This window comes from Talpa occidentalis, unplaced genomic scaffold (genome assembly GCF_014898055.3).
Source record: "Talpa occidentalis isolate TD23 unplaced genomic scaffold, MPIMG_talOcc4v2.1 talOcc4.12, whole genome shotgun sequence".
Taxonomy (NCBI): domain Eukaryota; kingdom Metazoa; phylum Chordata; class Mammalia; order Eulipotyphla; family Talpidae; genus Talpa; species Talpa occidentalis.
In genome coordinates this window covers 64,096,836-64,124,170 of record NW_023601212.1, presented here as the reverse complement: position 1 = coordinate 64,124,170, position 27,335 = coordinate 64,096,836, and the positions used below count along the sequence as shown (strand labels likewise).

Below are 27,335 nucleotides of genomic sequence, written 5' to 3'. Positions count from 1 at the left end.
AGAAGTCAAGCAATAGTCCTCTAGCAGAGCTCTAGAGCATTTAATATTCTAGATCTTTCCATATTCACTTCATGATTGAGGTCTCCACTCAGAAAATAACATTGTGCTCATTAAACAGAGTTTAAAGATTTCAACCATCATAAAAACTGATATTTGTATATGAACAAATGAAGGCCCTTCACATTTGTGAGTACTCTAAGGGAGGTAATATATTATTATTGTTGTTATTACTGTTACCAATATGTCAAGGAAACAGATATTCAAAAACATATCTAAAGTTGTTATCAAAGAGTTAGGATATAGCAGATCTAAATCATGTGTACTTTACATCATAGTCTTTTATGTAACTTTCCCTGAAGTCCACCTCATATAATCCTTGAGGATTTTATTATTGTTTAGGGAGGAAAAACATGTACACTCTGTTACTTCTCGACAAACCCAGTTTATAGCCAAGCTTAAGTAATCATCCTTGATTTCAAATACCATGCCATTTATTTAGGAAGCAAAAACTATTAACTCCCAGAAGTTCTCACACCAAATGTGCTTTTCTGGAGAAGAAAGGCATTTCTTATGGGGGTAGTTAATACGAAAGAGATTGAGAAACAATGTGATATTTCAATTGAGTTGATTTGTTAATTGTGCCTTTATTAGGAAATATCTACTAAACTGAATTATGATCATGTAGAAATCACTTAGCTCCAGATATGTTAGGAAAAGATAATTGTTTTCTTGATGTAATAATAAAGCTCGATATTATCTGGGCCTCTTTATTTGTTCTTGTTCTGCAACTTAAGTCAGCTAATATATTTCTCTGAAACCCTCTGAGCTTTTAATGGCTGGCTTTTATTTCTCCATTACTAATGAGTTGGTCTTTTTTTCAAGTCATCCCACAAGTGAAAGTAGGCAACATTTCTTTTTTAAAAATACATTTGGCTGCAGTCAACACATCTTTTCAACACAGGTGTTCTCTCAGTTCCTCAAACCCCTCTATATATTTTCTCTCTACCACTTTACCCTGCTGAAATATATGTAGTCTCACCTCTTCCCTTTTTGGAATTCCCTAGTCTAAATTCTCTCATTGTATTTCCTCTCCTCCATAGAATCTGACCTCCCTTATATATTTTATGCGAATATTTGAGGGACAAAGTTATGCTTGGGGGTACTATAGGAGAGGTTGAAAGTAGCTTCCTGTTTTTACTGAGCTCTTTGGCTGTAAAGAACAGAGACTTCCCCAAGTTTTCTCGAGTACCCAGAGACTTGATGTAATTACACACATGAGCACAAGGAAAGAACAATTTCACCTCTGGGACTAGGTTCATCTCTTGTTTCTCCATGACTGAGTCTCTTTCTTTGACTAATGGATTCCTCTTTTCTCTCTGTATGCCTCATGCTTTGATGCCATTCCCTATCTGAAGCAATAATTTCTATAAATGGGCTTCTGCCATCCTCTCTCACTGCTGTGGAACTAGCTCTTGTTTTAATTCAGACTTCCCCAGTAGCTGTCTTAAAAGTCCTTGGTTCACCTGTTTCATTTCTATCTTCAGAAGCTTGCTGCAATAGTTCTCTTAATAATAGTGTGTACTCTCAGAAATTTGAGAGCTTGGCATTTCCATGACCTGAATTAAACAACACACATACAAAAATCTACCCCTTAGTAGAGTCTATTGCTATAAAACAATTTTTAAAAAGCATTCTATGCACTTCAAGCACCCTAATGGCCAAATCCCCAGCCCCTTCTCCTCTCTTAGATGACAATGTTCTTGACTTACTTGAAGACTCTAGGATGACCTACTCTGAGGAAGATAGCTTGGAAGAAGGTGCTAGTTCATTCTGTGCCCCATACCTAGCTCTTCTCATTGCTTCTAGATCCCTAACCATACCTACTCCTAGTGTTAGGGGAAAAAGGATGTCCCAAAGCTAATTCCATATAGGCTTTGTGGACTCCACCCCCACCCTAGGTCAAAGTCAAAGACACTGGGAACTTCAAATTCCATTATCAACAAAGGGAAGTTGGCTGGGACCTGAGGGTGGGGTTAAGCAGCCAGGTGGATACAAAAGGCAGACACGTGGGCTTTGGGGGGCCCCCATTTTGGCTCTCCGCCAGTTCGCAGTGTCCAGCCAGCTCTGAGAGTGACTTTGGGTTTCCAGGTCATCGGATCGGGTAGGACGCATTAAAGACTTTATTTCCCTATGTTTTTCCTGAGTTGTACATTTTCCTTATTTTCTTTTTTCTTGTAAATAAACCTTTTATTAACCTTTTGTGTGTGTGTGTGTAGTAGAGTATTCATAAGTCCCTTTAAAGCGCGCGGGTGAGGACCCACAGCCAGGAACCCGTTTTAATATCGGGGTTGCTCTATAACAGCTTGATCTCTAGAGGACAGGCTGCAAAGTCAAATCCAGAACTTGATAAACAGCAAACAATTTGCAGTATTTTGCCAATTTATATTGGCAAAAAAACAGGAAACAAGTGCTAGCATTTTCAAGATCAATTTTCCTGCATGCTATTCTACAGTGCAGAAATGACTTATTCTGGGATAGAAGAGACATGTAAATAGAATTATAACTGATGTAGTATTCAAATTTGAACAAGACATATTTTTAATGATCATGATCATTCATTCAGAAATGCCCCCAGTCATGCAAATGTTAGCATTCATTTTCCATGTGCATTGTATGTAATTTCACATGTGGAGAAACAAAGGGAGTTCAGCTACTTAAAGGTAGTTTAGATAAAACTGTACAGGGGATAACATATATTTTACGGGGTAGGGAGTTCTATCTTGTACCACTGACATCAAGTCCTAGAATTTTTTAAAAAAAGATTTATTTATTTATGCATACAAGAACTGGGGTACAGGCTAGAGGTTGGGGGGGGGGTGAGAGGAATCACCAGAGAAGAGTGGAGAACAGAACAGGCAGATTCACTGAAATACACTGCTGAGGGGAGCAGCAGGTGAGACAGGAGAGGTCTGTTGCACCATGTGGATCATCTCCCTGGCTGGGGATCGAACTCGTGCTGCAGAGGCTGTGGATTGCTTCATAGTGCGATGCTAACCCCTTGCGCCACCAGGGAGGCCCAAGTCTTAGAATTTAATTGTTGATCTCTGTTATAAGAATGGGTGTTATTTTGCAATAAAACAAATGCTTGGCAAATAGCAGGCACTCAGATTTGGGCATTCCTTTGGATGTATGAATGGATGGTGATACCTGGAATATGAAGTGAACTTAAATCAGCATTTTGGTTCACAGGGGAAGATGATTAAATCTAGCTTCAGTGTTCTGGAAGTCTTTTAAAGATGGATCAAGTGCAAACTAGATCATGCCAGTACTGCGCAAGACACCGGGGCTGGAAAATACAATTTTAAAAGATCCTAAGTTGATCTGAAATGGGACAGGCTTGCGTATGACTATTCAGGCAAATAAACTAGCAAGAAAGCGCAGTGTTTCAGGCAAACTAGCAAAAGGGCTGAGAGGGAGTTGGAAAGATCTCTTTGGAAGATTTCTTAATATCAAATCATCTCATTTTGAGGCAACTGAAACCACTATTACTGGTTAAGTGGTTTGCCCCGGGATGCACGCACAGCGTTGCGAAAGCGGTTTAGCATCAGGTCGCTCGTGTGTTCATTCCACCAGGTACAAGCAGCAGCTAGACCAGGAAACTCCTGCAATATCCGAAGGTTGAAATTTCTGATGCGAGTCTGTCTTCGTCAATGGGGACTAGAAGTTTACTCCTAAATCATATCGCACTCAGTGCCGGACCTTCTAAATTCTAATTACCATTTTTTTGTGCCGCAACAGAAAAGCGTCGAGCATTTCCTCTCTACAAGCGAGCATTTCCTCTCTACAAGCATCTGCCGACGTGCAAACAGACGCCACCCGCCCACTCCCTTCTAGGCGTTCCGCAAAAATCCTCCGAGATGACGTCATCCAAGGCGTTCGGGGGGCGGTGCGTTCCTGACCACACCCCCTACAGCCGAAGTCCCGCCCCTCAGCGTCTTCGCCTCTCCTTTTTCCGGCGCGTCGTGACGCAAGACGTAGGTCACGCAACATTAGCAACTGGTCTCGGAAGTAAAACGCAAAGGGGCGGAGAAGAAGGCGGAAGGGAGGGTCCTCGTCGGGGGTTGGCCGGTAGGGGGCGGGGCGGGGCCGGGGATGGTAACGGCTCGGAAGCCGAGGGGGCTGGGCAGGAGGGAGGCGGAGGAACCGGTGCCCGCCGCCGCCGCCGCCGCTCCCACTCCCGCCCGTTCCCTGTGGTTCCCACGGGCCCCGCCGCGGCCATGATGATCCACGGCTTCCAGAGCAGCCACCAGGACTTCTCCTTCGGGCCCTGGAAGCTGACGGCGGCCAAGACTCACATCATGAAGTCAGCGGATGTGGAGAAGTGAGGCTCCCGGGCACGGGTCGGGCGCGGGCCAGAGGGCGGGCCTGGGCGGGAGGCCGGGTGAGCCCCGCGCAGCCGCTTCCCTGGGACAGAGGCTGGGGCCGGGGTCTTTGGGGGACAGCGGCAGTGAACGATATTACGCCCTCCTGTAGTCGTTGGGTTGGTGGTGGCTGGGCTCGGCCTTGGCGAAACTGTCACTCCTCGGCGTGAGAGAGCCTGACAGTTCTGCAGGCTTTCCGATCGCCGTCGGTCCCTACCTGCCCTAGTCTGCGCCCCATGTAGACCGGTTCTGTGTGTGTGGCTGTGACTCCATTTTCTTACATATCTGAAAAACCATACGTGTCTACATATTGTTGTAGAGTCTCCCCCTAGACACAGACCCGAGTCTAAATCAAATTTAGAAAAGGCCTTTATTAGCCGGCCGGCGACTGTCCCTCTGGTAGGGAACAGCCCCGAGCTGGGGGTGGTAAGGGTTTTTAAAGCCAAAAACAGCACCTGGGAGTTTGCAGGTGTCATGGCAAGTGGGGGTCCAGAAGCCAAACTGTGTTGTTACATACCGCACCCAGGAGTTTGCAGTTGCCACCGCAGACCGGGGGTACAGAAGCCAGACTGTGCTGTTACAAGCAGCGGAGCGATTCACCACATCCCATGTTTCAGGTCCAAAGGGTACATACGTCTTATTTTTGACGGGAACCCGGCCTCTGTTGTTTTGGCCTGGAATTTTCCCACAGCCCTAACTTGTCCTCCTGAGCTAACTCGAGCTGAGGCCTTGCGTGGCCTGCTACATTTCACATTGCCCCCATTTCACAATATATACATCAATGTGTATGTATGTATATGTGCATGTGTGTATGTATGTAGGCATGTATGGTTTTTAGCAAAGCAGGTGCTGTGCCAGGGACTTGAAATACTGAACATGAAAGGCAACCTCTGCCTCCAGGAAGTCACCATTTCTACAGACAATTATAATACAGTTACAATTGTTGATGGAGATATTTACACCGGGTAGTTTGAGAGTGTTAGAAGGGGAGTGGAGGACTGGAGATTTGATGGCCAGTTGATAGGAGAGAGAAGGAAAAAGGAGGGCTCTACTGATGGAAAGATTCCTGACGTGGGCTATTGCATGGAAAATGTTGTTATTGAACAAGATGAGAAGCACAGGAAATCGAGCAGATTGGGGCAGTTGTTTGATGGAATTTATCATTTGTTGAAATGTCATTTGTGTATGGGTCATAAAGCGGAGATGTAGTCAGCTTTTGGATATATTTATCTTGGAGCTTAAAAAAAGACCACTTGTCTATGGGTTTAGATTTAAGAATCCTCCATTTATATTTGATAACTGGAGTCTTGGCAGGAAATTAAGGTCATTCAGAAAAAAAGGAAAAAGCTCATGAGATGGAAGCTAGGGAACACGAGGATTTGGCAGAGGAAAGAGAGGAAAGCTGTTTAGCTTCCTAAAAAAAAATAACATTCCTGTACACTCAATAAGGAAAATACAGAAAAGAAAAAAAAATCATCACACCACACATTGAATTACTGTTTGGGTTTTTCCCTCCACGTTATGTTCTCTGTTACATGTTGCACCATCTATAATTGTACTGTATATAAAGCAGTGTGCTTCATATCAGGGTTGCCCATATAACTTATAAAATTTTTAAGAGATGTTGGATGCATGGAGAGCTTTAAAACATGGAGCGTTTTAATTCTGGTTTTTAATCTCTTTATGTCTTATTTCTAAGATAAATCTTATTATTTCTAAGGTAAATCTACCTAGTATACTTAGTCCTTTCTTCTGACAAAAGAAAGGCTTACCCTCACCCATCCTAACTTTCTGTGCTGCATTGCCCTAGGGTATAAAAACCTCTAGGGTGCTAAATAAATGGATTAGAGGAAATATTGGATTAAAAACACTTCTTTTAATGGATATTTAAGGCTAATAATGAATATTATGGATACTTAATCCTGTAGAGGTTTCTTGTCTTCATGTGTTTTAAATGTAATCCTATTAGTTAAAATTGAAGTTTGACATTAAAAATGCAGTTAAGCCACTCTGTCTTTGGCTCATGTTTAAAATACTCTGAATTTAAACTTTTGAAAGCAATGTAAGTGCCAGTGATCTTTTACCTATATAAGGGGAGCATCTCATGGGACTACCAGATTTTTCCAGATATATTAGGTATAATCACTAGAATAATGTATTTCACTTTCAGTGTGCATTATTCAGTGAAGTAGTCCGAACTTATTTTACCTAATCTTTTTTATGGAGCATGCTAATTACAGTTCTTTTGTTTGATTTTTTAAGTATTAAATCTTTTAAAATTTTATTTTATTATGGTAAAAACATTTAGCAAGAGAGCTACCCTCTGAACAAATTTTATTTATTTTTTTTTTTAATTTTTTTTTTTTATAGAGGCATGTTTATTTCTTTATTTATTTGTTTTGTTTGTTCTGTTTACACATGCACTGGGTACAGTCAGAAGGGCGGGAGGGTGAGAGAATTCACCAGAGCCAGAGCGGGGAGCAGAGCAGGCAGAAGGACCGAGTACACTGCTGAGGGGAGCAGCGGGCGGCAGGAGAGGTCTGCGCGCCATGTGGGACCCTCCTCAGGTGGCCGGGGAGCAGCCGGGGATCGAACCAGCGCCGCAGAGGCCCCGGGCAGCCTCGCAACCCAGCGCTCAACCGCTGTGCCACCGGGGAGGCCCATGAACAAATTTTAAAGTGTGTAACACTTTTGGTTATGGGGACAATGTTGTGTAACCGATGATTAGAGTTTATTCATGTTGATTGATTGAAACTTTTTGACTGTTGTTTAGTAAATCCTCATTTCTTCTCTCCCCCCACACCCCCAGCCCTTGGCAACCATCTTTCCACTCTTTGAGTCTGTGACTTTGACTATCTAAAATATTAAAATCCATAAAGCTAAAATTTATCTAAAATTATCATGTAGTATTTTCTTGTGACTGGCTTATTTCAGTTAGCATATGTTCTCAGGGTTCATCCATGTTGTTCCTCTGGTTACTTTTCACTCTTCCCTCCCCTGTTCCTGATGGCTTCTGTTTCAGGCCATGTCTCTTGGTCTGTGTTTCATTTGACTGTAATGCAGACATCTGAAGAGAGAGATCAGAATAAGATTAATTGATCACTAGTCAATTAGGCATGACTATATTGGGCACAATTTTCTAAGACTTAGGGATTCTGGCAGCCCAAAGATAATTTCCTTTTGGTTGAGAAACTGAACATTCATCTCTAAATTGAAAGCCCTGCTGTAACTGAGGTGATGGGCTCATACACATGGTAGTAACCTATTCATATAGCTACTTTTTTCAGAAGTGAGTAACTAGCTGACACATTAAAAGCTTTATAATAGTGATTACAAACCCAACTTTCTAAAAGGGTCCAGGGCGAACTGGAGAACCCATGCCCCCACTTAAAAGGGCAGACTACTGAACTCTAGCCAACTGGTACAACATAGCCATACATGCCCACATAATGTTGTAGGGCCTCCTGACTACTTCAAATATTTAAAAAATATACAGGCCAATCAAAACATATCTGTGGGTTAATTATTTGTGGTCATAGCTTTATAGTTGTCCAGTATAACTTCGTTTTCTAATGAGGCGGGCCAAAAGAACTCTAAGTATATATAAGGCAACCTGGTGTCATGGGAAAAGGACTGGAGTTAACCTTACTAGCTCTGTCATCCTCAGTTAGCCACGTGAACTCTCTGAACCTTTCTTGGCTCAGAAGGTAGTTTTGAGGCTCAAATGTCACAATCACAGAAGCAGTCTCTGATTTTCCTACCTAACATAGTGCCTCCCTTCCCTTACTTTGTTTTTTTTTTGGGGGTGTGTGTATCACTTATCACTGACATTATATTATGTATTTCTGTATTTATCATCTATCTTGTTTAGCTCATTGTCTAGTACAGTGTTATAAAGATACACATGGAGAGAATGGATGCTGAAAGCATTTTTAGATTTTGTAAATGTTTATTTTATCAAATTTTATATTATTTAATTCAGTAATGTTGAAAAAACTCTGGTGGGAACAAACAAAAGTGCCAAGAATGATATAAAATAATCTTACCCAACTTTTGGTTATATGTAGGTTAGCTGATGAATTGCACATGCCATCTCTTCCTGAAATGATGTTTGGAGACAACGTTTTAAGAATACAGCATGGCTCTGGCTTTGGGATTGAGTTCAACGCTAGAGATGCATTAAGATGTGTAAACAACTACCAAGGAATGCTTAAAGTCGCCTGTGCGGAAGAGTGGCAGGAAAGCAGGTGAGAATCTGGACAGTTCTGGATTAAACAAAAAGGAAAAGAGTTGAAAATAATTTCATGATGTGTATTTTATTAGAACAAAGGGCTATATTGGTAGACTTGGTAGTTGGATCATTCTAGAATTCACTTTTCATATCCATGAAATGGAGGTTAGCAATTCCATCTCTTGAATAGTTGTTAAGTAGAATTGCAATTGAGCTGAACTTGGTAGGGTTTACTTTTCTGAACCTTTAGTGTTCTTTAATGAAGAGGCAATACACTGTGTACTTTAATGCCCCTGTTTTTTTTTTTTTTTATTTTTCTTTAAATAAATTTTATTTTTATATTCCCCATACAATTGCAACCCCCTTATTTTGACCCTAATCCCTCCCCTCCCCACCCCCCATTGAGTGTCTCTTGTTCATAGTTGTTTGTTGATTTTGATATTTTCTTTCTTATAGTTATTCTTTTTCCTGGTCCCTTATTTAAGTTTTCTAGATTCCTGCTATGAGTGAGACCATCCGGTATTTTTCTTTTTCTTTCTGACTTATTTCGCTGAGCATGATCCCTTCCAGCGCCATCCATGTTGCTGCAAATTGCATGTGTTTATCTTTTTTGAATGCTGAGTAATATTCCATGTGTATATGTACCACATCTTCTTGATCCAGTCATCTATTTTTAGGCATTTGGGTTGTTTCCAAAACTTAGCTATTGTAAATAGTGCTGCTATAAACATAGGGGTGCAGGTGCTCTTTGGAATTGATGTTTCTGTGTCCTTTGGGTAAATACGTAGGAGTGGAATTGCTGGATCATATGGAAGCTCTATGTTTAGTAGGTCCAGAAATCTCCACACAGCTCTCCATAGTGGCTGGACCAGTTTGCACTCCCACCAACAGTGCAGGAGAGTTCCTTTTTCTCCACAGCCTCGCCAACATTTGTTGTTGCTAGTTTTTTTAATATGTGCCATTCTCACTGGTGTAAGATGGTATCTCATGGTAGTTTTGATTTTAATGCCCCTGTTTTAAAGAGAAATGTTTACTTATGACATGCATTGAAAATTTGAGAAACTTTGAAATTAAGAAAAATGTTTCTTTGATAATCAAATCAGCTTTTTTTTTTTTGGTGCCTAGTAAGTACTAGGTTCCTTAGAGGACGCAAAGAATATAAGCCTTTTTAAGCCCATGTCCTTAGGCAGAATACAGACTAATTGGACTCCTTCAGCACATGACAGGTTAAATAACAATAAATGTACCAGAAACTGTAAGAAAGATGTATTCGTACATCATGACATGTGTATGTATTTGGTAGAATTATCTGTAAGATGTAATTTGGTGTGTTATATGACATCACTAAATCTGATACTTCTCATTTTGGTATTTGAGGACGGAGGGTGAACACTCCAAAGAGGTTATTAAGCCATACGATTGGACGTATACAACAGATTATAAGGGAACATTACTTGGAGAGTCACTTAAGTTAAAGGTAAATTTTGTGCTTTTTATTTTCTTGGACAGTCTCAACATTAGGACTTAGTAGTAATGGGTTATTTTTTGCTACTTCTTTCATTCCTATTGTGGGGGGGTTTCAGAATGCAAGGTGAGGGGATTTTGTTGATTATCAGCAGAAAATAAAAGGAGACCCAAATGGAACCATTTTTGATTCTTAAACTGGTTGATAACAATGGCAAATTGCCTTAATGTTATTGTTACCATCATCAAAAAGCATTAAAATGTACATTTGTCATTAGTATGATTTCGTAGATGATTTAGAAAGAAGTGTTAGCTAGTAGCTTACAGTTTTACAGATGAACAGTTATGTGAGCAATTTGGATTCTAAGTCACACAACTTAGGTTTTGTTCTTCCTGTTCTATGTGTGAACCTGGTATGACGTCAGGCAAGTTACCCAGTTTATCTTGAATCTCAGTTGTAAGTTGGGAAAACAGAAATATCTATTTTGTGGCCAAATTTGGATTTGTGCTTAAGAAGAGACTCACTTCATGGTCAGTGACACTAAGAAGGGGGGATTGGTAGGTCTCAGATTAGGAGCTTAGCTGAATTTTGAGATCTTAAAATGTGACTGAAATGATGCAAATTTGGCTTAGCTTGTGTATCTCTAAATATCATATTCTATTATAATAAATGCAGTTATTTCTGTGTAAATGATTTACATTAAAAGTAGTTAGCGGAGATCTATAGAGTATTGTTGGTGCTTAGGCAGAGCTGTTAAAGATATAGGTTATGCGCTTATCACTGCAAAGATTTTGAGACCCTTGAAGATATAGAAGTTCATAGTTGGAACTTAGGAATTCTTGAGGTTTTTTCTCGCCTCTCTCTCAAGTGTTCACTGTTTTCTGTGCTGCCTTTTATTTATTTATTTTTTAAAAGATTTAATTTTTTTTTTTTTTTATTTATACAATAGCTGGGGTACAGGCCAGAGGTACGGGAGGGTGAGAGGATTCACCACAGACAGAGTGGGGAGCAGAACAGGCAGACGACTGAAACACACTGCTGAGGGGAGCAGCGGGCAGGACAGGAGAAGTCTGCCATGCCATGTGGGACTCTCCCTGGCCGGCCGGGAATTGAACCCGAGCTGCCGACAGCTACACAGTGCTTCGCTCAACACACTGCGCCACTGGAGAGGCCTTGTGCTGCCTTTTAGACCAAAACCAAAACAAAAACAAACCATAAACCAAAAAACAACCCCAGTCTGTGTGAGAGAACATTTTCCTTCCCTCCCTCCCTTTTTTCCTTTCCCTTCTCTCTCTCACTGTGTACCAGGCACTAACCATGGATACAGCAGAGAACAGACAAAAATCCCTCCTTTACAGTCAAATAGGGGAAAGAGGGGGCAAAGTTATTTCAGTTTCTTAAAGTTCTCCAATGTCCTCACTCCCAAGGGAAAACTTTGCAAAGAAAAACATGTATCCAGTACACTCTTGTTGCCACATAAACCTGTAATATAATTTGTTGTGAGGTGTTCCTGACAAATAGCAATGTGATTGCCCTCTCACCATTGCTAATGAACTCGGGCTTTAGCGGAACAGAGTCCTGGGTTCAAATCTCAACACCAACACTTAACAACTTGGAAAAGTTTTGATTTTGCTAAACCTTGTTTCCACTTTGGGAAATTTGAGATATTAACAGTTGTGAGGTAATAGATGATATATGTAAGATAGTTAGTATGCTGTCCACTAGAGAGAATAAGATCTCAGTAAATGACAGCTGCTGCTATTATTATGATAATATATCTCACATATCAAGGGAACTAAGTTAATATTGAAAGGAGAAAAAAAACAAAGAATAAAATTAGATAAATTGTCTACATTTTCATTGTTTGATGGTCTAAAAGGAGCTGATAAATATGTTCCCTTACTGTGTTAAAAAATGGAGTGACTATTTTCCAGGCAAAATTGTGAGAGTTTGTAGCTTAACCTTCATCATATCCTTGTAGTCTAGGCATTATTCTCATTTTGTAGATGAAGAAATTGGTTCAAGATCTTAAGGTATGAATCTCTTAACTATACAATAGCAACAACATAAGGCTAATGTTGTAGCTCATTGTTTAAGCAGGGTGGTTATGTATAGATTACGTCCATATAAACAGTTTTTGCATTTAACTTTTGTAATACATAAGACTTTTTTTGACCTGTGATGTTACTTGTGATTTTAAAGTCTTCAATTCTCCAGTTCTTCCTCAAAATGCTTCTTAAAAACACTGGTGTATATAAGAAATATGTGTCTGTATAGAGAATGTATTTTATATAGACAGTAAGAATATCAGAGAGCTTTTTCTTGGCTCTTAAATTTGAGGTTTTTAGTTGATGGGGAGCTTCTGATTATGTGTGTTTCTGTATTCAGTGGTTTCTCAATTTGTTCTCAGTACCTTTTCAGAAGGAAATTTAACATAGTATTCTTAGTATTTTCTGTTATTTAACTTTATATGATCTGTTAAGGAGTATTCGTGTCCAGTAATTTCCATATTATAAACTTTCATCTAATGTCAGGGAGGGCTTTGAAAGATGTGAATAGGATTTATTTTTCTTGTAAGAAAGCCAGAATGTTTGTAGTTTCCATATTTTTTAAGCCTTTAAAAAGTTGTGCAATAACAAAACCAGAAAAGTTCACAAAACATGAAGTTACCGTTTAACGAATTGTGAAATGTAGCGAATGCAGGAAAATAAATAGACATTGTAAGCAGCCCCTGCAGGATCATACCTGATCATAGTCATTCTTTTAAGAAAATATTTCCTAGTATCCATTGAAATTTTCAGTCTTAGCTTCTGTATCCTTAAAATCAGTGTTCCTTGTTTTACAGCTTGGGACTTATATTTTCAATATCTGGAGTCTCAAATCTTACTGTTTCTGTTGCTTCTGGCTTATGGTGTCCAGGCTCCTGATATTCCTCTACGTTTTTGTTTGACTCACAGGATATATTCATCTAGAAGAGATTTTTGTTTATTTCCAGCAGGCACTTTTTATAGTCAAGGACTAGGCCTGCAAACTTTTCCTGTGAAGGAGAGTGGATAGTAAATACACTTTGAGGGCCATGAATTTTATGTTGCAGCTACTCAACTCTGATGATGTCATTGAAAGCAGCCATAGACAAGTATGAGCATGGCTATGATTCAGTAAAATTTTATTCATGTATATGGAAAATTGAATTTCATGTAATTTCATGTATAATAAAATATACTTTAAAAATTTTTTCCCAGTCATTTAAAGAATATTAAAATGATCCTTCACTAGCAGTCCATACAAAAACAGGTAGTAGGCCACATTTGGCTACAGGTCTTAGTTTGCCAACCTCTCATCTTTTCTAGGGCTGGAGTTTGAAGTTTACTGGGCCTGTAGTATAAGAAACCATGAAACCAGTGTAGCACCTTAGGGTATCATCCCCAAATTAGGAGGTGGAGCAGGGAATGTTCCCAAGTTCCCCACCTTGGTAAGCACTAAGCAATGATGGGAGCAAAAGCTATCAGTCCAGTTCCACCGCTGGGTCAGCCATTGGCTGATGCCTTAAGGCCACAGCTGCCATGTACAGGCTCACTTTCACTTTTTGGGACTTTATGCAGTAATTCTTCAGTGTCCATATCTTAGTGCAGTAATTCTTCAGTGCCTTGACCATTTGATGTGTTAAAGAAGTTTTTGTTTTCCACATAGCTTTTAAAATTGTCTTTCGCAGGAGGGTTTTTCTGGCTTACTTATTCTGACAATTTTGGAGGCCAAGAATTACTGTGTTTCAAGTTTAGTTTTTTGGGGTTCTCCCTCCGCCCCCCTCTTTTCTTTTTGTATGCTTGGGTTAGGGGAGGAGATAAGTGGAGTTGAGGAAGACTGGACTAAGACAAAGTTTTAAGCGTGTCTCTGTCTTCGAAAATGAAGAAGATAGTATAGATAAGATAAATATAATGAATATCCCTAATCTATGTTTTACTTAATTGTTTTTTTGTCTTTCAGATATTTAAAAGCATAAGTAAATGACAATACTGATGTATTTACTTTGACTACTTGCTAAGACAGTATGAACTATTAGTTAAGTAACCAATTACTAATTAGTAAATTCCTTTTAGCATCAATTAATTTTTTGCAAGTCAGAAGTATCTATAAGGAGGATCTTTCAAATGTATTCCTTTGAACTAAAAGGAAATAAAAAGTAAGGAATTTAGACTTTTTATTAAACATTAACTAAAGTTTTATGCTCTTAGACAGTCCTAGAGGCACCGACTTTTATCTTAAATAGATCACAAGCCTGCAAATGCTGCCCTACCTTCCTCCTTCCCTCTGCCCTCCCCCTCCCAGTTTTCACCTTCAGATGTGGTCTCATGTCTGCTCCAGACATCTTTTGGAGTAATATTCAGAGAGCTAAAGTGTTACCTGTAAGTGATGGTGGAAGAACGAGAAACATTTTCACCTCTTGGGAATCATATACAAACTGCTTTCTTCTTACAACTCCCCCACCCCCATCACTTGATATTCTCTTAAGCCATTTGCCCCCCAAATCTGTGCAGTATCTTGAACGTGCTTTATCATATTCATCTAATTATTTTCACTACCTCAACTACAGTCCATTTCTAAATTCTATCCATAAATCAAAATACCTAACCATGGCTGCTAAGTAAAGCAAAATAATAGTTACCATTCACTGGATAGCTATGGTTTTGTTACAGGACAGGGAGAGGGGCACCCTAGACCCCGCAAACCTGCCTGCTCTAAATAGGTTCTGCCATCCGCCGCATCAACACAAAACATATGAGACTTTAATGAAAAGGAACTTTAATACAATTAGGAAATGATACAGGAAAGGCAAAGAATATAGTTTCTAAATTAAGTACCCAAAGTTACCTGTCCACTGGTGGGTAAAAGTCTAAGCAGGATTGGCCCAGAGCAAGGCCCCAAAGCCTGCCACAAGTCTAAAGCATCTTCCAGTGGGGACCCACAGGAAAGCATCAGAAACAACCAGACAAATATGGGAGGAAAAGAGCAAAATCAAGACAAAAACTGCCATTGTCACCTCCCCATGGGTCTCTCACCCACATCTGCGTCACCCAGTCCACAACCAAAAGGCAAGCAGTTTCTTCACGTGTCTCTCGGCTCCACGTGCCTCCTCCAGGTCTCCTTCTGGCTCTATCTTGCTTCCTTCTTCAGTCTCCTCTGCAGCTTCTTCTCTCTCTGCTCAGCTCCACCCTCCTTTTGGGTGGGGCAGGAAACCTGGAACCTCCCCCTCTCCTGGGGACCACCCTGTTACAGTTTGACAGTCATTGTATTTAAGTATGATACATCATGTCAAAAAATAGAAAAGCTGAACACTTTGTATGAACTTGGATGTAGTAAAGAATGGTATCACACAGCATACTTTAGTGCTACTTGCTACTGTTGGGGTTTAGTGTGGGATTTCTTGAGTGCCTCTGAGAATGAGTCCAGCATAAGTGATTAAGTCTCAATAGAAACTTTATTTAAATTTGGTGTATATGAAATTGATGAACTTTTGCTCTATTTTGGACGAAGTTATATCAGCTTCTGCAGTGGCTTCAGCTTTTCAGATGCAAGGCACATGCCTCATCTTTCTTAACTCCTGATATAAACCCAAGTTTAGAGCGCTCTGTTCTGTCTATGGCAAAAAATACCAGTAGGAAAACTGTTTTCCTATATCTTCTTGACTTTATTTAATGTGCTCATTATTAATTTTCTCCTTTCAGGTTGTACCTACGACAGATCATATAGATACAGAGAAATTGAAAACCAGAGAACAGATTAAGTTTTTTGAAGAAGTTCTCCTGTTTGAAGATGAACTTCATGATCATGGAGTTTCAAGCCTGAGTGTGAAAATTGTGAGTATTATGATTTTTGTTTAAAATTAACTTCTTGGAATAAGCCAGAAAGAAAAAGAAAAATACCGGATGGTCTCACTCATAGCAGGAATCTAGAAAACTTAAATAAGGGACCAGGAAAATGAATAACTATAAGAGAGTGAAAATCAAAATCAACAAAAAACTATGAACCAGAGACACTCTATGGGGGGTGGGGGGCGGGGAGGGGAGGGATTGGGGTCAAAATAAGGGGGTTACAATTGTATGGGGAATATAAAAATAAAATTTATTTTAAAAAAAAATAATAAAAATTAACTTCTTGGGCCTCCCTGGTGGCGCAAGGGGTTAAGCTCCGCACTATAAAGCAATTCGCAGCCTCTGCAGCATGAGTTCACTTCCCAGCCGGCCAGGGAGCAACCCACATGGTGAAGCAGACCTCTCCTGACTCTGCCCACTGCTCCCCTCAGCAGTGTGTTTCAGTCAGTCTGCCTGTTCTGTTTCCCGCTCTGTCTCTGGTGAATCCTCTCACTCCCTGGATCTCTGGCCTGTATCCTAGCTCTTGTATGCATAAATAAATAAAAATATTTAAAAAAAATTAAATTAACTTCTTCTAGTCTTACCATTAGTCAGAAATAATACAATTTACCTCAGATCAACTTGATGTCATGTAAATATTAGTTTGTCCATTGTAATATCATTGTAAAATTAGTTTTGCATTAACAAAGCAATTTTTAATAGACCGGCCTGGCTATTTTGTGGTTTATTTGCTTATTACTTGGGAAGTTGACCTCCAGCCCAGACATGCTCCCCTTTGCCTCCTCCTGTTCTTCCCCCTAGTGGCCACCAACCTTAGTTCTTGAACTCTGGAGAAGTCCTAGAGCTGTATAGCTGGTTTGAAGCATCTGGATTAATGCTAAGCGCCCATGTCAGTCTTTTGTAGTTGTTTCAGGGGAGATGATGACTCCAGTGTCTTTATTCTGCCATATTGTGGGTGGACAATTTGTATGAAAATTATGACTATGCAGACAGCATAGTGGATGTCATTTTAAAAAGTGCTCTGTGTGCACTTTTAACTTCACTTTGCTTTTCAGCATAGAAGTGGAAAACAGAAATGACAAGTATAAATTCCTTCTTTAGTATTCTTTTCTATCAGTGTTATTGGTGGAACATGCTTTAAAAGAATAATAAATAGGCTGTTAGTAAACAACAATAGTATTCCTATTGTTTGCTTTTAGGTTGTGATTAGAATTCTAACTTTTCAGAAAAACTTCAACTGAAATTTTATTAAGTACCTTAAGATCCAGTTAAAATATCACCTCCCCTATAAGACCTTCCACAGCTTCTCAAGGAAGAATTAAATATTCCTTTTCCACACTCCTATAAATACTTTTTTTAACTCCTTAATTATAACACTTAAAAGATTTGCCAGAAAGATTGATTCTTGAAGACAGTGGGTGTTATGTTAAGCCATAATAAAGAATGAAACAATTATATAAAAGCAAAATACACTTGTTTTATTTATTTATTTTTTAATTTTATTTTTTGTGGGACCCTCACTGGCGACTGGGGAATGAACCGGTGCTGCAGAGGCTGCGGGCAGCCTCGCAGCCCAGCGCTCAACCGCTGCGCCACCAGGGGAGGCCCTACATTTGTTTTAAAGTCAAGTTTTTCTGTAGAAGCATAGGATTTTGGAATTGTAATGAATTTTTAAGTAATCATTTAGTCTTATAGACGAGATTCTAAAGGTTAGCTTAGATGGGGCTGGGAAACTAGTAACAGTTTTCTTTGGAAACCTATATGTATTATTCTAGCCTTAGATAATTGTTTTCTTACTCCCTTGTTCACATATAAGTCTCCCCCAATATCTTTTGTCATTTAGATTTATTCATCTCCCCCTCATCTACTCATGTGCTTTCCACTTGTCTACCCACCCACCTATGGGAGGAACTGACTGTGTTGAATGTTCATTTATGAGTTAGCACCCCTGGGTCTACATTTGTTCCCAAGTGGGTAGACATCTATGATGTAGATAAATGGGCAATATGTGGGGAGCAAATTGTGTGTTTTTGTGGATGAAGGAGCTGAGGGAAGTGTAGGTATAAATGTGTATGTGTGTACCAGAGTAAATAGTTAAGTCTTAAACTGAAGAGTAACTTCATAGTCATTGTAAAATGTTCTCTTTTTACCTAGGGTAACTTTTTAAAAATTATATGATTGGATTGCATCTTAAGAATGCCTAGAATGTTTTCATAAGAATAGTGTCTCTTCTAGGTTGGTTTCTTTTCAACAATGTAAAGATACTGCTCTAAATAAAAGAAACATCTTGTTTTCTGGCTTAGAAGTAATGACACATGAAAAAAAAATGAAGTTCCCTTTCAAGAAGCATAGACTAGCCAGTAAATAGAGATGTAAGCAAGAACCCAAGACGGTGGTGCCTGGGAAGCGAAGGGCGGAGAACATTCCAAGGAGGGTATGAAGGGCAGCGTCGTGCTATAAAGATGTGCTATAAAGGCTGTGACGATGTTCACTAGACTCAAAAATATGTTTATTGAGTTTAGCAATAAGGATGTTGTTAATTCATCTTGGTCAGTAATTTAAGTTACATGGTCATGGCATGTATGGAAAATGTATAGAGGGAGTGTAGATATAGATCAAACTTTGAAAAAGCTTATGGTATAGGAGAAGAAACAGATGTGTCTAAGAGAATGTGAGACTGACAGGGGGTGTGTGTGTGTGTGAGTGTGTGTGTGATTTTTTAAAAGTATGGGGAAGATTTCAGAATTCTAATTTTCTGGAAAAACTTCAACTGAAATTCACAGGAAGGAGTCACTTGTTGAGAGGGGAGAAAATGGTTGGCATGAGAAGAGGAGAAAGAGGAAGAGTATAAGCCTTTACTATATATATGGAGACACCATACTAGATAATTATCTATATCATCTCATTTAATCCTCAGGAAAATTCAGTGAATACTTTAATATCCTTATTTTACAGATGAGGACATTGAGGTTCAGAGATATTAACTTCACTACTATCATACATACTAGATCAACTTTTTTTTTTTTTTTTTTTTAAGATTTATTTATTTATTTACACAAGCACTGGGTACAGTCAGAAGCGCGGGAGGGTGAGAGAATTCACCAGAGCCAGAGCAGGGAACAGAACAGGCAGACCAACAAAGTACACTGCTGAGGGGAGCAGCAGGCGGCAGGAGAGGTCTGCGCACCATGTGGGACCCTCACCCGGCAGCCGGGTATCAAACCGGCGCTGCAGAGACTGCGGGCAGCTTCGCAACCCAGTACTCAACCGCTGCGCCACCTGGGAGGCCCCTAGATCAACTTTTGTTTTGTTTTTTTGTTGTTGTTGTTTGTTTTTTTTGTCCACATCTATTTAATTTATTATGTACTCTGCCGTAAGACAAACTTCCTTGCATGTAATTTGATGACATTACATACATTGGTTGCTCAGAAACATACCATGAGCTCAGTTCTCTTACAGATCACTCCTTTAACCTGACCTAGATCAACTTTTGACTCTGATCTTGTTCCTGTTTCCCTTGTGTAGTTCTCTAGGAGCCAAATCATGGGATGGAAGGATTAGCCTTAGAAAAGAAAGAGAGAGAGATGCTGCTTCCATGGCAGTAGGAGAAAAAGGGAGCAGGATATAGGGCAGTATGGCTCTAGCCCTGCGAGTCTCACTCCTGCAGTTTTAGCAGAATTATCTAGGCAGATTAGAATGTTAGTTGCCTTTTAACACATTAGGATAAAAGGAAATTTCTCCCTTGAATATGCATAGTACACTTGCTGTACCTTTGGTGTCTGGAAAGATGGATCAACAGATCTGGGAGTGGAGGAAATAGGTGAGAGGGCCTCAAAGAGGACCAACTCAGAAAATACATCAGTGTCTGCTGCCAGTTTCTGCTGGAGAAACTTGGGGCCATCTCCTCTATAAAATCTTTTTTCACATCCCCCGTTTTTATGGATAAGGGAGGAGATTTTGACTGGTTGAGTAACTTGCTCTAATATTGTGGTTCTCAATCTTGTCTAACCCCTTGCTCCTTTTATTACTCTTTAACCAAATATTTTAAGCATCCCTTCCCTTTACTACCCTTCAGTGAAATTCATAGATAATATAACCTACCTTTTCCATAAATCAACATAATGTCCCAATTACAAAAGGGAGATGAAAAGAAATTGATTTAGAATACATTATGTACTTCCATATGTATATGTACAGTCTACTAAAAGACCTCATGAAGTCAGCGCGTACTTATATTTGCATGTTGAGTCACTGTGAATGTGACAGCTATAAGTGTGGGCTGACAAGGTACCAGGTATCAGTCAGTGACTCAACACAATATGCACTGTCATTGTTGATAACATTTTTCAATTTGGTGAACAGCTTTTAGTGAAGTTCCAAATAAAGCAAAATATAATCTCTTGATTTACAAAGTAATCTCCTTCCTGGAAACTCTGAAGTTTATATTTATATGTAAAGTAAAATGAGATTCTAAGGCCAGGTGATGATAGATTTTTTTTTTTTAACCTATGTGAATTCGAGGAAATTTTGTGGGTGCAGGGTTGTACTTTTGTTATGTAGGATCGCTCTGTGCATTTCAGAATATCTAATATTGCTGGTCTTTAACTACTAAGTTAGTGCTGGTTATTTATCATTGTGACAACAGAAAATTACCACAAATTTCTAAGCATCTCTTAGGAGAGAACGACTATCTTAAAATAGACAGTTGAATTATAAAATTGAGACTAGAACTCAGGTCCCTTAATTCCTGGTCTCCCACTGGTCTCCTTCTCATCCTTAGTTCTTTTCCACGGTAGTTTCAAGTGTTGCCTTCTCTTTCCTTAGCAGAATTGGGTTCTTTCTCTGAGTGATAATTGAACTTTGTGCATATCTATGTTAAAGCAGCTATCAAACTGTTTTATCTGTCTTACTTTCTTTGAAGACCTGAATACCCTACACCCCATCCCACCCTGCCATCAGGACCCACCTTACTCTCTCCACTAACGCTGCCTTTTTTTCAGTGTTATACTTGGAAAGCAGAAATGAATAGGTGTGTCACAGAGGCATGATGTCAAGAACACCGTATAGTGATCTGATAAACCAGATTTTGGCAATATGAAATAGTACCTGCTTGGTTGAATTAGAGCATTTCATTATGGTCGCTTGTCTTATTTTATGTAAAATGAATAAAAGATGAGCAGCAACAAAGAGTTTGTTCTTTCATTTTGTTATACGCGTATTGACATTTATTATAAGTGCTACCATTTTTTAAAGTGAACATTATTTAATTTTCACATTCCTTAGAATCATTTTAAGTCTTTCTAACCTCATTATGTTTTGACCTAGAAGAAATATTTTTCTAGTGTAAGAAGTTGAAACCAGGATGTTAAATAATATAATGTAAACAAGGTTTTGAGCCTTAATTGGAACTAGGACCAAGCAAGTCTAGGTCAGAGATTTTTATATGCTACTAATTCAACCATCCTCTGACGCTTTAAATTTTTTCTTTTATTAATATTTAATTTTCATTAAAATATTAATGTACTTTTTTTTCTTTTCCAGAGAGTAATGCCATCTAGCTTTTTCCTGCTATTGCGGTTTTTCTTGAGAATTGATGGGGTACTTATCAGAATGAATGACACAAGACTCTACCATGAGGTATCTATTCTCATTTAATAAACATACTGATTCATATTGGGCTTGTTCATGTTGTAGTATCAATCTGAGAACTTGAAATTAAATGTTTTATGTCATAATGGCGATCCTTCTAACCTTTAAGATTGGCTGTTTTGCACTCACTATTGACTACACAGTTATTGAAACATTACATCTTTTTCAAAAATTATGGCTGCTGGTATGTCTTCTAAAAGACACACCACGGTAGAGTGTTCTTTCTAAAAATCCTGTGTGTTTCTAATCTGTGTTTTAGAAAACTATCCCTTGACTTGACTTTTACTTTATATGTAGTATGCCATTGTTTTTTGTTTGTTTTTTTTTAAGATTTATTTATTTATACAAGCACTGGGTACAATCAGAAGCGTGGGAGGGTGAGAGAATTCACCAGAGCCAGAGTGGGGAGCAGAGCAGGCAGAAGGAGCGAAGTACACTGCTGAGGGGAGCAGCGGGCGGCAGGAGAGGTCTGTGCACCATGTGGGACCCTCCTCTGGTGTCTGGGGAGCAGCTGGGGATCGAACCAGCACTGCAGAGGCTGCGGGCAGCTTCGCAACCCAGTGCTCAACTGCTGCGCCACCAGGGAGGCCCTGTAGTATGCATTGTTGATCTACTGTCCAGATACTAGAAATACCAATCACATAGCCTCCTAAAATTTGAATTATGGAATTATTTTGATAGGTGATCTAAAGTTTGAAAGCTCTGTGTTCCATTTGAAGGACTATTAGTATATAAAGTTTTTAAAAAATGTTATGAAAGGGGGGATACTTAAACTGAGTCATGAAATTCCTTTTACTGGCTTCATAGCATCCTATGCTTTTTGAATGGATTTTTTCACTTCAAATTTGTGGTCATGTAGAATAATGAATTAGAGAGGAGACTAGGAGAACTGGGACTTGAACCCACTAGGAAGGATTACATTGGTGTTTTCTCAAATTCTACACTAGGTTTATTTGGGGATGAAGAGGCACCTTTTAAAAATTGGTACAGTGGACTTCCCGGTGTGCAGGGGTTAAATCTCGGCATTATTACTGCTAAGGCCTGAGTTTGATTCCAGTCCAGAGAGCTGACCCACATCGCACTACAGACCTCTCCTGTCTTGCCCACTGCTCCCCTCAGCAGTGTATTTCAATAGATCCCCCTGTTTTGCTCTCCACTCTGTCTCAGTAATCCTCTCACCCCCTTGTACCTCTGACCTACACCCCAGTTCTTGTATGCATAAATAAGTAAAATAAATCTTAAATTAAAAAATAAAAATTGGTACAAATTATCATGTACACTAATCAACAGATACAGGTATCTGTTTACAGTGAAGGGTGAAGTGGGTCTTAGGGCTGTCCCAATTGGAGCCACAATTCCTCCTCTCTTTTCTGGGTCCAGACAATCCACCCATCCCTTGGTCCCCCTTCTCAGTCCATACCCCAGCCAGTTCCTGTTCCCTTAATTCTCAATTGGTCTCACTTTTTTTTTTTTTAAGTTTTTTTTTTTTTTAATTTATGCATACAAGAACTGGGATAATGGCTAGAGGGGTGGGGGGGCGGTGAGAGGATTCATCAGAGACAGAGTGGGGAGCAGATTAGGCAGATCTACTGAAATACACTGCTGAGGGGAGAAGCGGGCAAGACAGGAGAAATCTCTTGCACCATGTGGGTTAGCGTCCTTGCCAGGGATCAAACTCATGCCACAGTGGCTGGCCATAGCACTGAAACTTTAATCCCTGTGCCACCAGGGAGGCTCTCAATGTTGAATTTTAGAAAGCAAGCATGGATTTCTGTAAAATCTTATGTAGGGATTTCTAAGTGTTAAGGATATATTATCTATAGAAGTTGTGATTACTTATGATTTATATTCTGCACTTTTAAACTGGTTTTTATTACAATTGCCATTAATCTGTTTTATTGATATAAATGTTTGAAATTTCAAAGGAGTATAATCTTCTGGTTCCTCCTATATTAAATAACATTTCATCAAAAAAACAAATTGTAATAAATTGCTTTCTAAAACCTAACTTAAACAAATTTAAAAAATTGAAGCACAAAAAAAGTGATTTTAAATAAGCAACTTGGCAAGAATTTTGTGGAAAATGAAAAGAATAAAATTTGTTTCAACTTGTATATGGACATAAAAGTAGCTACAATTATGTAGGTAGAGATAATATAGCTTAAGGAAAAGATGTGGCCCCAAACTTGAAAAATATGATAACCTTTGCATACCCCATTTATATTCATACATATTTCCTTTCGAAGTAACATTTTTGCCTGCATTTTTCTTATATGATAATTATTAAATCTATTTATATATATGTATCTGATATTACTGTGATTTATAGAAATGAATTAATAATTCAGAATTCCTGATGAAAAAGTTATCTCCCTGTGAATAAGATATTGTCAAATTTCATTCTACTTTTACAACCTGTTCTCAAATGTAGGCAGTTCTGTATAATAGAAAGCATTTGTCATCAATGTAAGTAAACTTAATACATCATTTTTTTTTAATTTTAAACATAGGCCGACAAGACCTACATGTTACGAGAATATACATCACGAGAGAGCAAAATTGCTAACTTGATGGTATAGTATTTAAATATCCGTTTTTAGAAGTTGTTAGTATCCCCCCCATACCCTACCCAGCACCCAAATTTACATCCCTAAATCTGTTTGTTCACCTAATCAGACTTTATAGGATAACTCCGACTTTTCTGAACTTACCTCAAATACAAGAAAATCACAGTTGGTCACAGTTTTTTAGGTATCACTGTAGTTATCATCCAATCTAATTTCCACAGTTTACGCTGGAAAAACAAACCCAAAGGTGTGACTTACAGCAAATCACACAGCTGGATAGTGGTAGAGCCACATCTGGCACCAGTTGGATAGTCTTTCCACTAACTACCCTGCCACCCTGTAGTTTCTTTTATTCTTCCTAAAATGTGGTCATTCTTTTCCATGAACTTGTTGTTTTGGCATAACTTTGCTTTGCTTTTTGCTCCCTTGGGACTGATTCGGGGCTTCTACAAGTCTGTACGATTCCCCAGTGGATTGCTCAACAAATGGTACTTTCCTCATTCAGTCACAAGAGATAGCCACTGTAATTAAGAACACCAAATGATGCTCCTTGTAAATACATATATTGAACTAGGGCATGCTTTCTGAATGCTTGAACCACAGCATTTTAGTGGGAATGCAATAACTGAATATATGCTAACATAAATTTATGTATTTCCTAGCACGTTTCACCTTCCCTTTTCACCGAACCTAATGAAATATCACAGCATTTGCCGATAAAGGAAGCAGTTTATGAGAAGTTATTATTTCCCGAAAGAATTGATACAAATCCTGCAGACTCACAAGAAAATACACCTGTGAATAGAATGTGATACAACATGTACTCATCGTGGAGTCTGACTGGAGACCATGGTTGTTTCAAGGGAGTATTTTTATTATGAGAATTAATTGCCTTGGTCAATGTGCAGATTTTCTGGCACCTTAAAGGAAAAATAAATAAAAGATTGTTGCAGGCAGGTTCCATTCGACTGCTGTTTGTATTGTTTATCTTCAAATTTATAGTCCAGATTTATATTTCCTGGAGTTAAATGAGGATTTCTAAATTGCCACAAAGTAGGACCTCACCAGTAGTGATGTGCTGTCTCCTGTGTGTGGGCCTAATCGGCCTCTATCATGAGACCCTACCTGTGGGGGAGATTAACTTGAAATCACTGATTGGCAGAACCTGGGACTTTCCCAGAGCCCTGCTCATGCCTGCTGCTACTCCGCCCTTTCACCTGGAGCTCCTGGAGGTTTATTCGCACTTCTGGAGAATCATCACTGGCCTCCCAGGAATTGATCTTATACTTTAATGATCTTCCCCCTACAAATAACATAAAAGCATTTTGCCCCTTAAGTTTTAACTGGTTTTTGTGGTTCAAGGAAAATTTCAGACATAGAACCATAAAACTTAGTTTTTGTGAGAACTTAAGCTGTTGTGTCCATGGAAACACATGAACATGGTTTGCCCCGACAGGTAGGGCATCGAGATGTCTTTCCTCCATCGTTAGGTGCTTTTTCTTATGTGTGGTTCTACTTCTACGGACATTTTTTACTTCATCTTCTGTGCATGCTCTGAGTGACTAAATTAATACTGAATTTGGAGTTGATCCTAAAAACGTTATTGAAGAGTTAATGTGGATTGTTTCTAGCAAATATTACTTCATCCACTAAAGCAACCAGATTACTTTTCTACTTAAAATATTTGAGGGAGAGCTGTAGAGGAGGAATGGGCTAAAAAAAAGTCAGTTTTTCTGTTTTATTAAGATTCATGTTTTTTAACATTACAGGAATCTCATAAAATGTAATTAATTAGTACAGGACCTGGGTAGTATAGCATGTACCCAAAAGTAAATTTAAACTCCATTTGGTTATTTTGATGATGACCCTTTAAACATTTTATATTCTTTCCTGTCTTTCTAAATGGTCTTCATAAAGTGGGAAGTGGTTATAGAGCACCAAGTAAGGAATTACTTGAACTGGATTTTTTTCCATAATTTTTTACAGGGCAAGGGGAAAAGTCAACCCCCTGTTATTTCCCCCCTTGTTTGAAATAACTTGCACATAGTTCTGCTTAATTCATAAATTATAAAGAATATTTAATTGAAAGTATTAACCGCTCTCCTGGTATTAGCCTAAAGATACATTGTAGCAAAGAAAGTCTAACTGGATAGTCATCATTACTGGAACTCTGTAGTATTGTTATTTAAGTAACTTTACTAGCTAAATATGGTCACAAATAGTTTTGTTATTTGTTTGCCTTCTGCTGCTTCACTTGCAAGGTACAGGAAATCAAGATTTTGTTGACTTTGAGAAGACACATGGCATGTTCACTGTATATTAAATATACCTGTATTTAATGCTTTCTCTTAGTGTATATATTGTACACAGCTCTCTGTTTCCCCCCCCATACAGATTTGAACAGAACAAACTATTCATACAAATTATAAGAAATGAAAACTTGTAAGAATAATTCATTAGTTGAAGTTTCTAGGCCACATTATATTATATATATGTATTTAACTTGATTCAGTTGTCATAGTCCCTTACTTAATCTTAGATTACTTATTTTGAGAATCCACTGTTAAAAATTGTAGAGAATTAAAGAATTGCCTTTTTTTTTTTCTCAATAGCAGGTGGAAGGTAGATAGGAGAATGTACTTCTGAAAACTTCATTAGTTTAATCCTATACAGACTACCAAGAAAACCTGTATTTGCCATTGCTAAATAAGACATATGCCATTTTATATTTATTTGTTCCAGTGTGTCTTTTTCTAAGAGGAGAATAAACAATAAGGAATTACTGATCTATGTTTTACTATTTCATTTATTTCAGTTGTTTTGGAAGCCTAATTAAAGAATGGTTTGTTATACACTTCTCATTTGTGTTTTATATTTTGAATTTAGTCTACAATGTAGCCTGATTCTCCAGACACATAAATGAAAATTTAACAGTTCAGAATATAATCCCTCAGTTAGCATTTGGGCTCTTTTTCTACCTCTCTTCTGTATCCCTAAACTTCTATGCAGGTTTTAATTAGCCACTGCTTACTGAATGGCAAGCTAATGTTTTCTGCTTTATAAAAATATAAATACCTGTCATATGGACCATGCTGTGTGGCTTTGAGTACTCTGTGTCCAGTAAGGTACCAG

The 27,335-nt window shown here is 38.7% G+C and overlaps 1 protein-coding gene across 1 annotated transcript; it reads left to right on the top strand.

Moving 5' to 3' along the window:
• The first annotated feature begins 4,035 nt into the window (after positions 1–4,035).
• TIPRL (TOR signaling pathway regulator) lies at positions 4,036–27,068 on the top strand. Its single transcript, XM_037506537.2, has 7 exons — positions 4,036–4,381; positions 8,489–8,668; positions 10,030–10,129; positions 15,841–15,972; positions 21,529–21,624; positions 24,147–24,209; positions 24,866–27,068. The coding sequence occupies exons 1-7, from the start codon at positions 4,278–4,280 to the stop codon at positions 25,013–25,015; spliced, it is 825 nt and encodes a 274-aa protein (XP_037362434.1). The 5' UTR covers positions 4,036–4,277; the 3' UTR covers positions 25,016–27,068.
• The last annotated feature ends 267 nt before the right edge of the window (positions 27,069–27,335 follow it).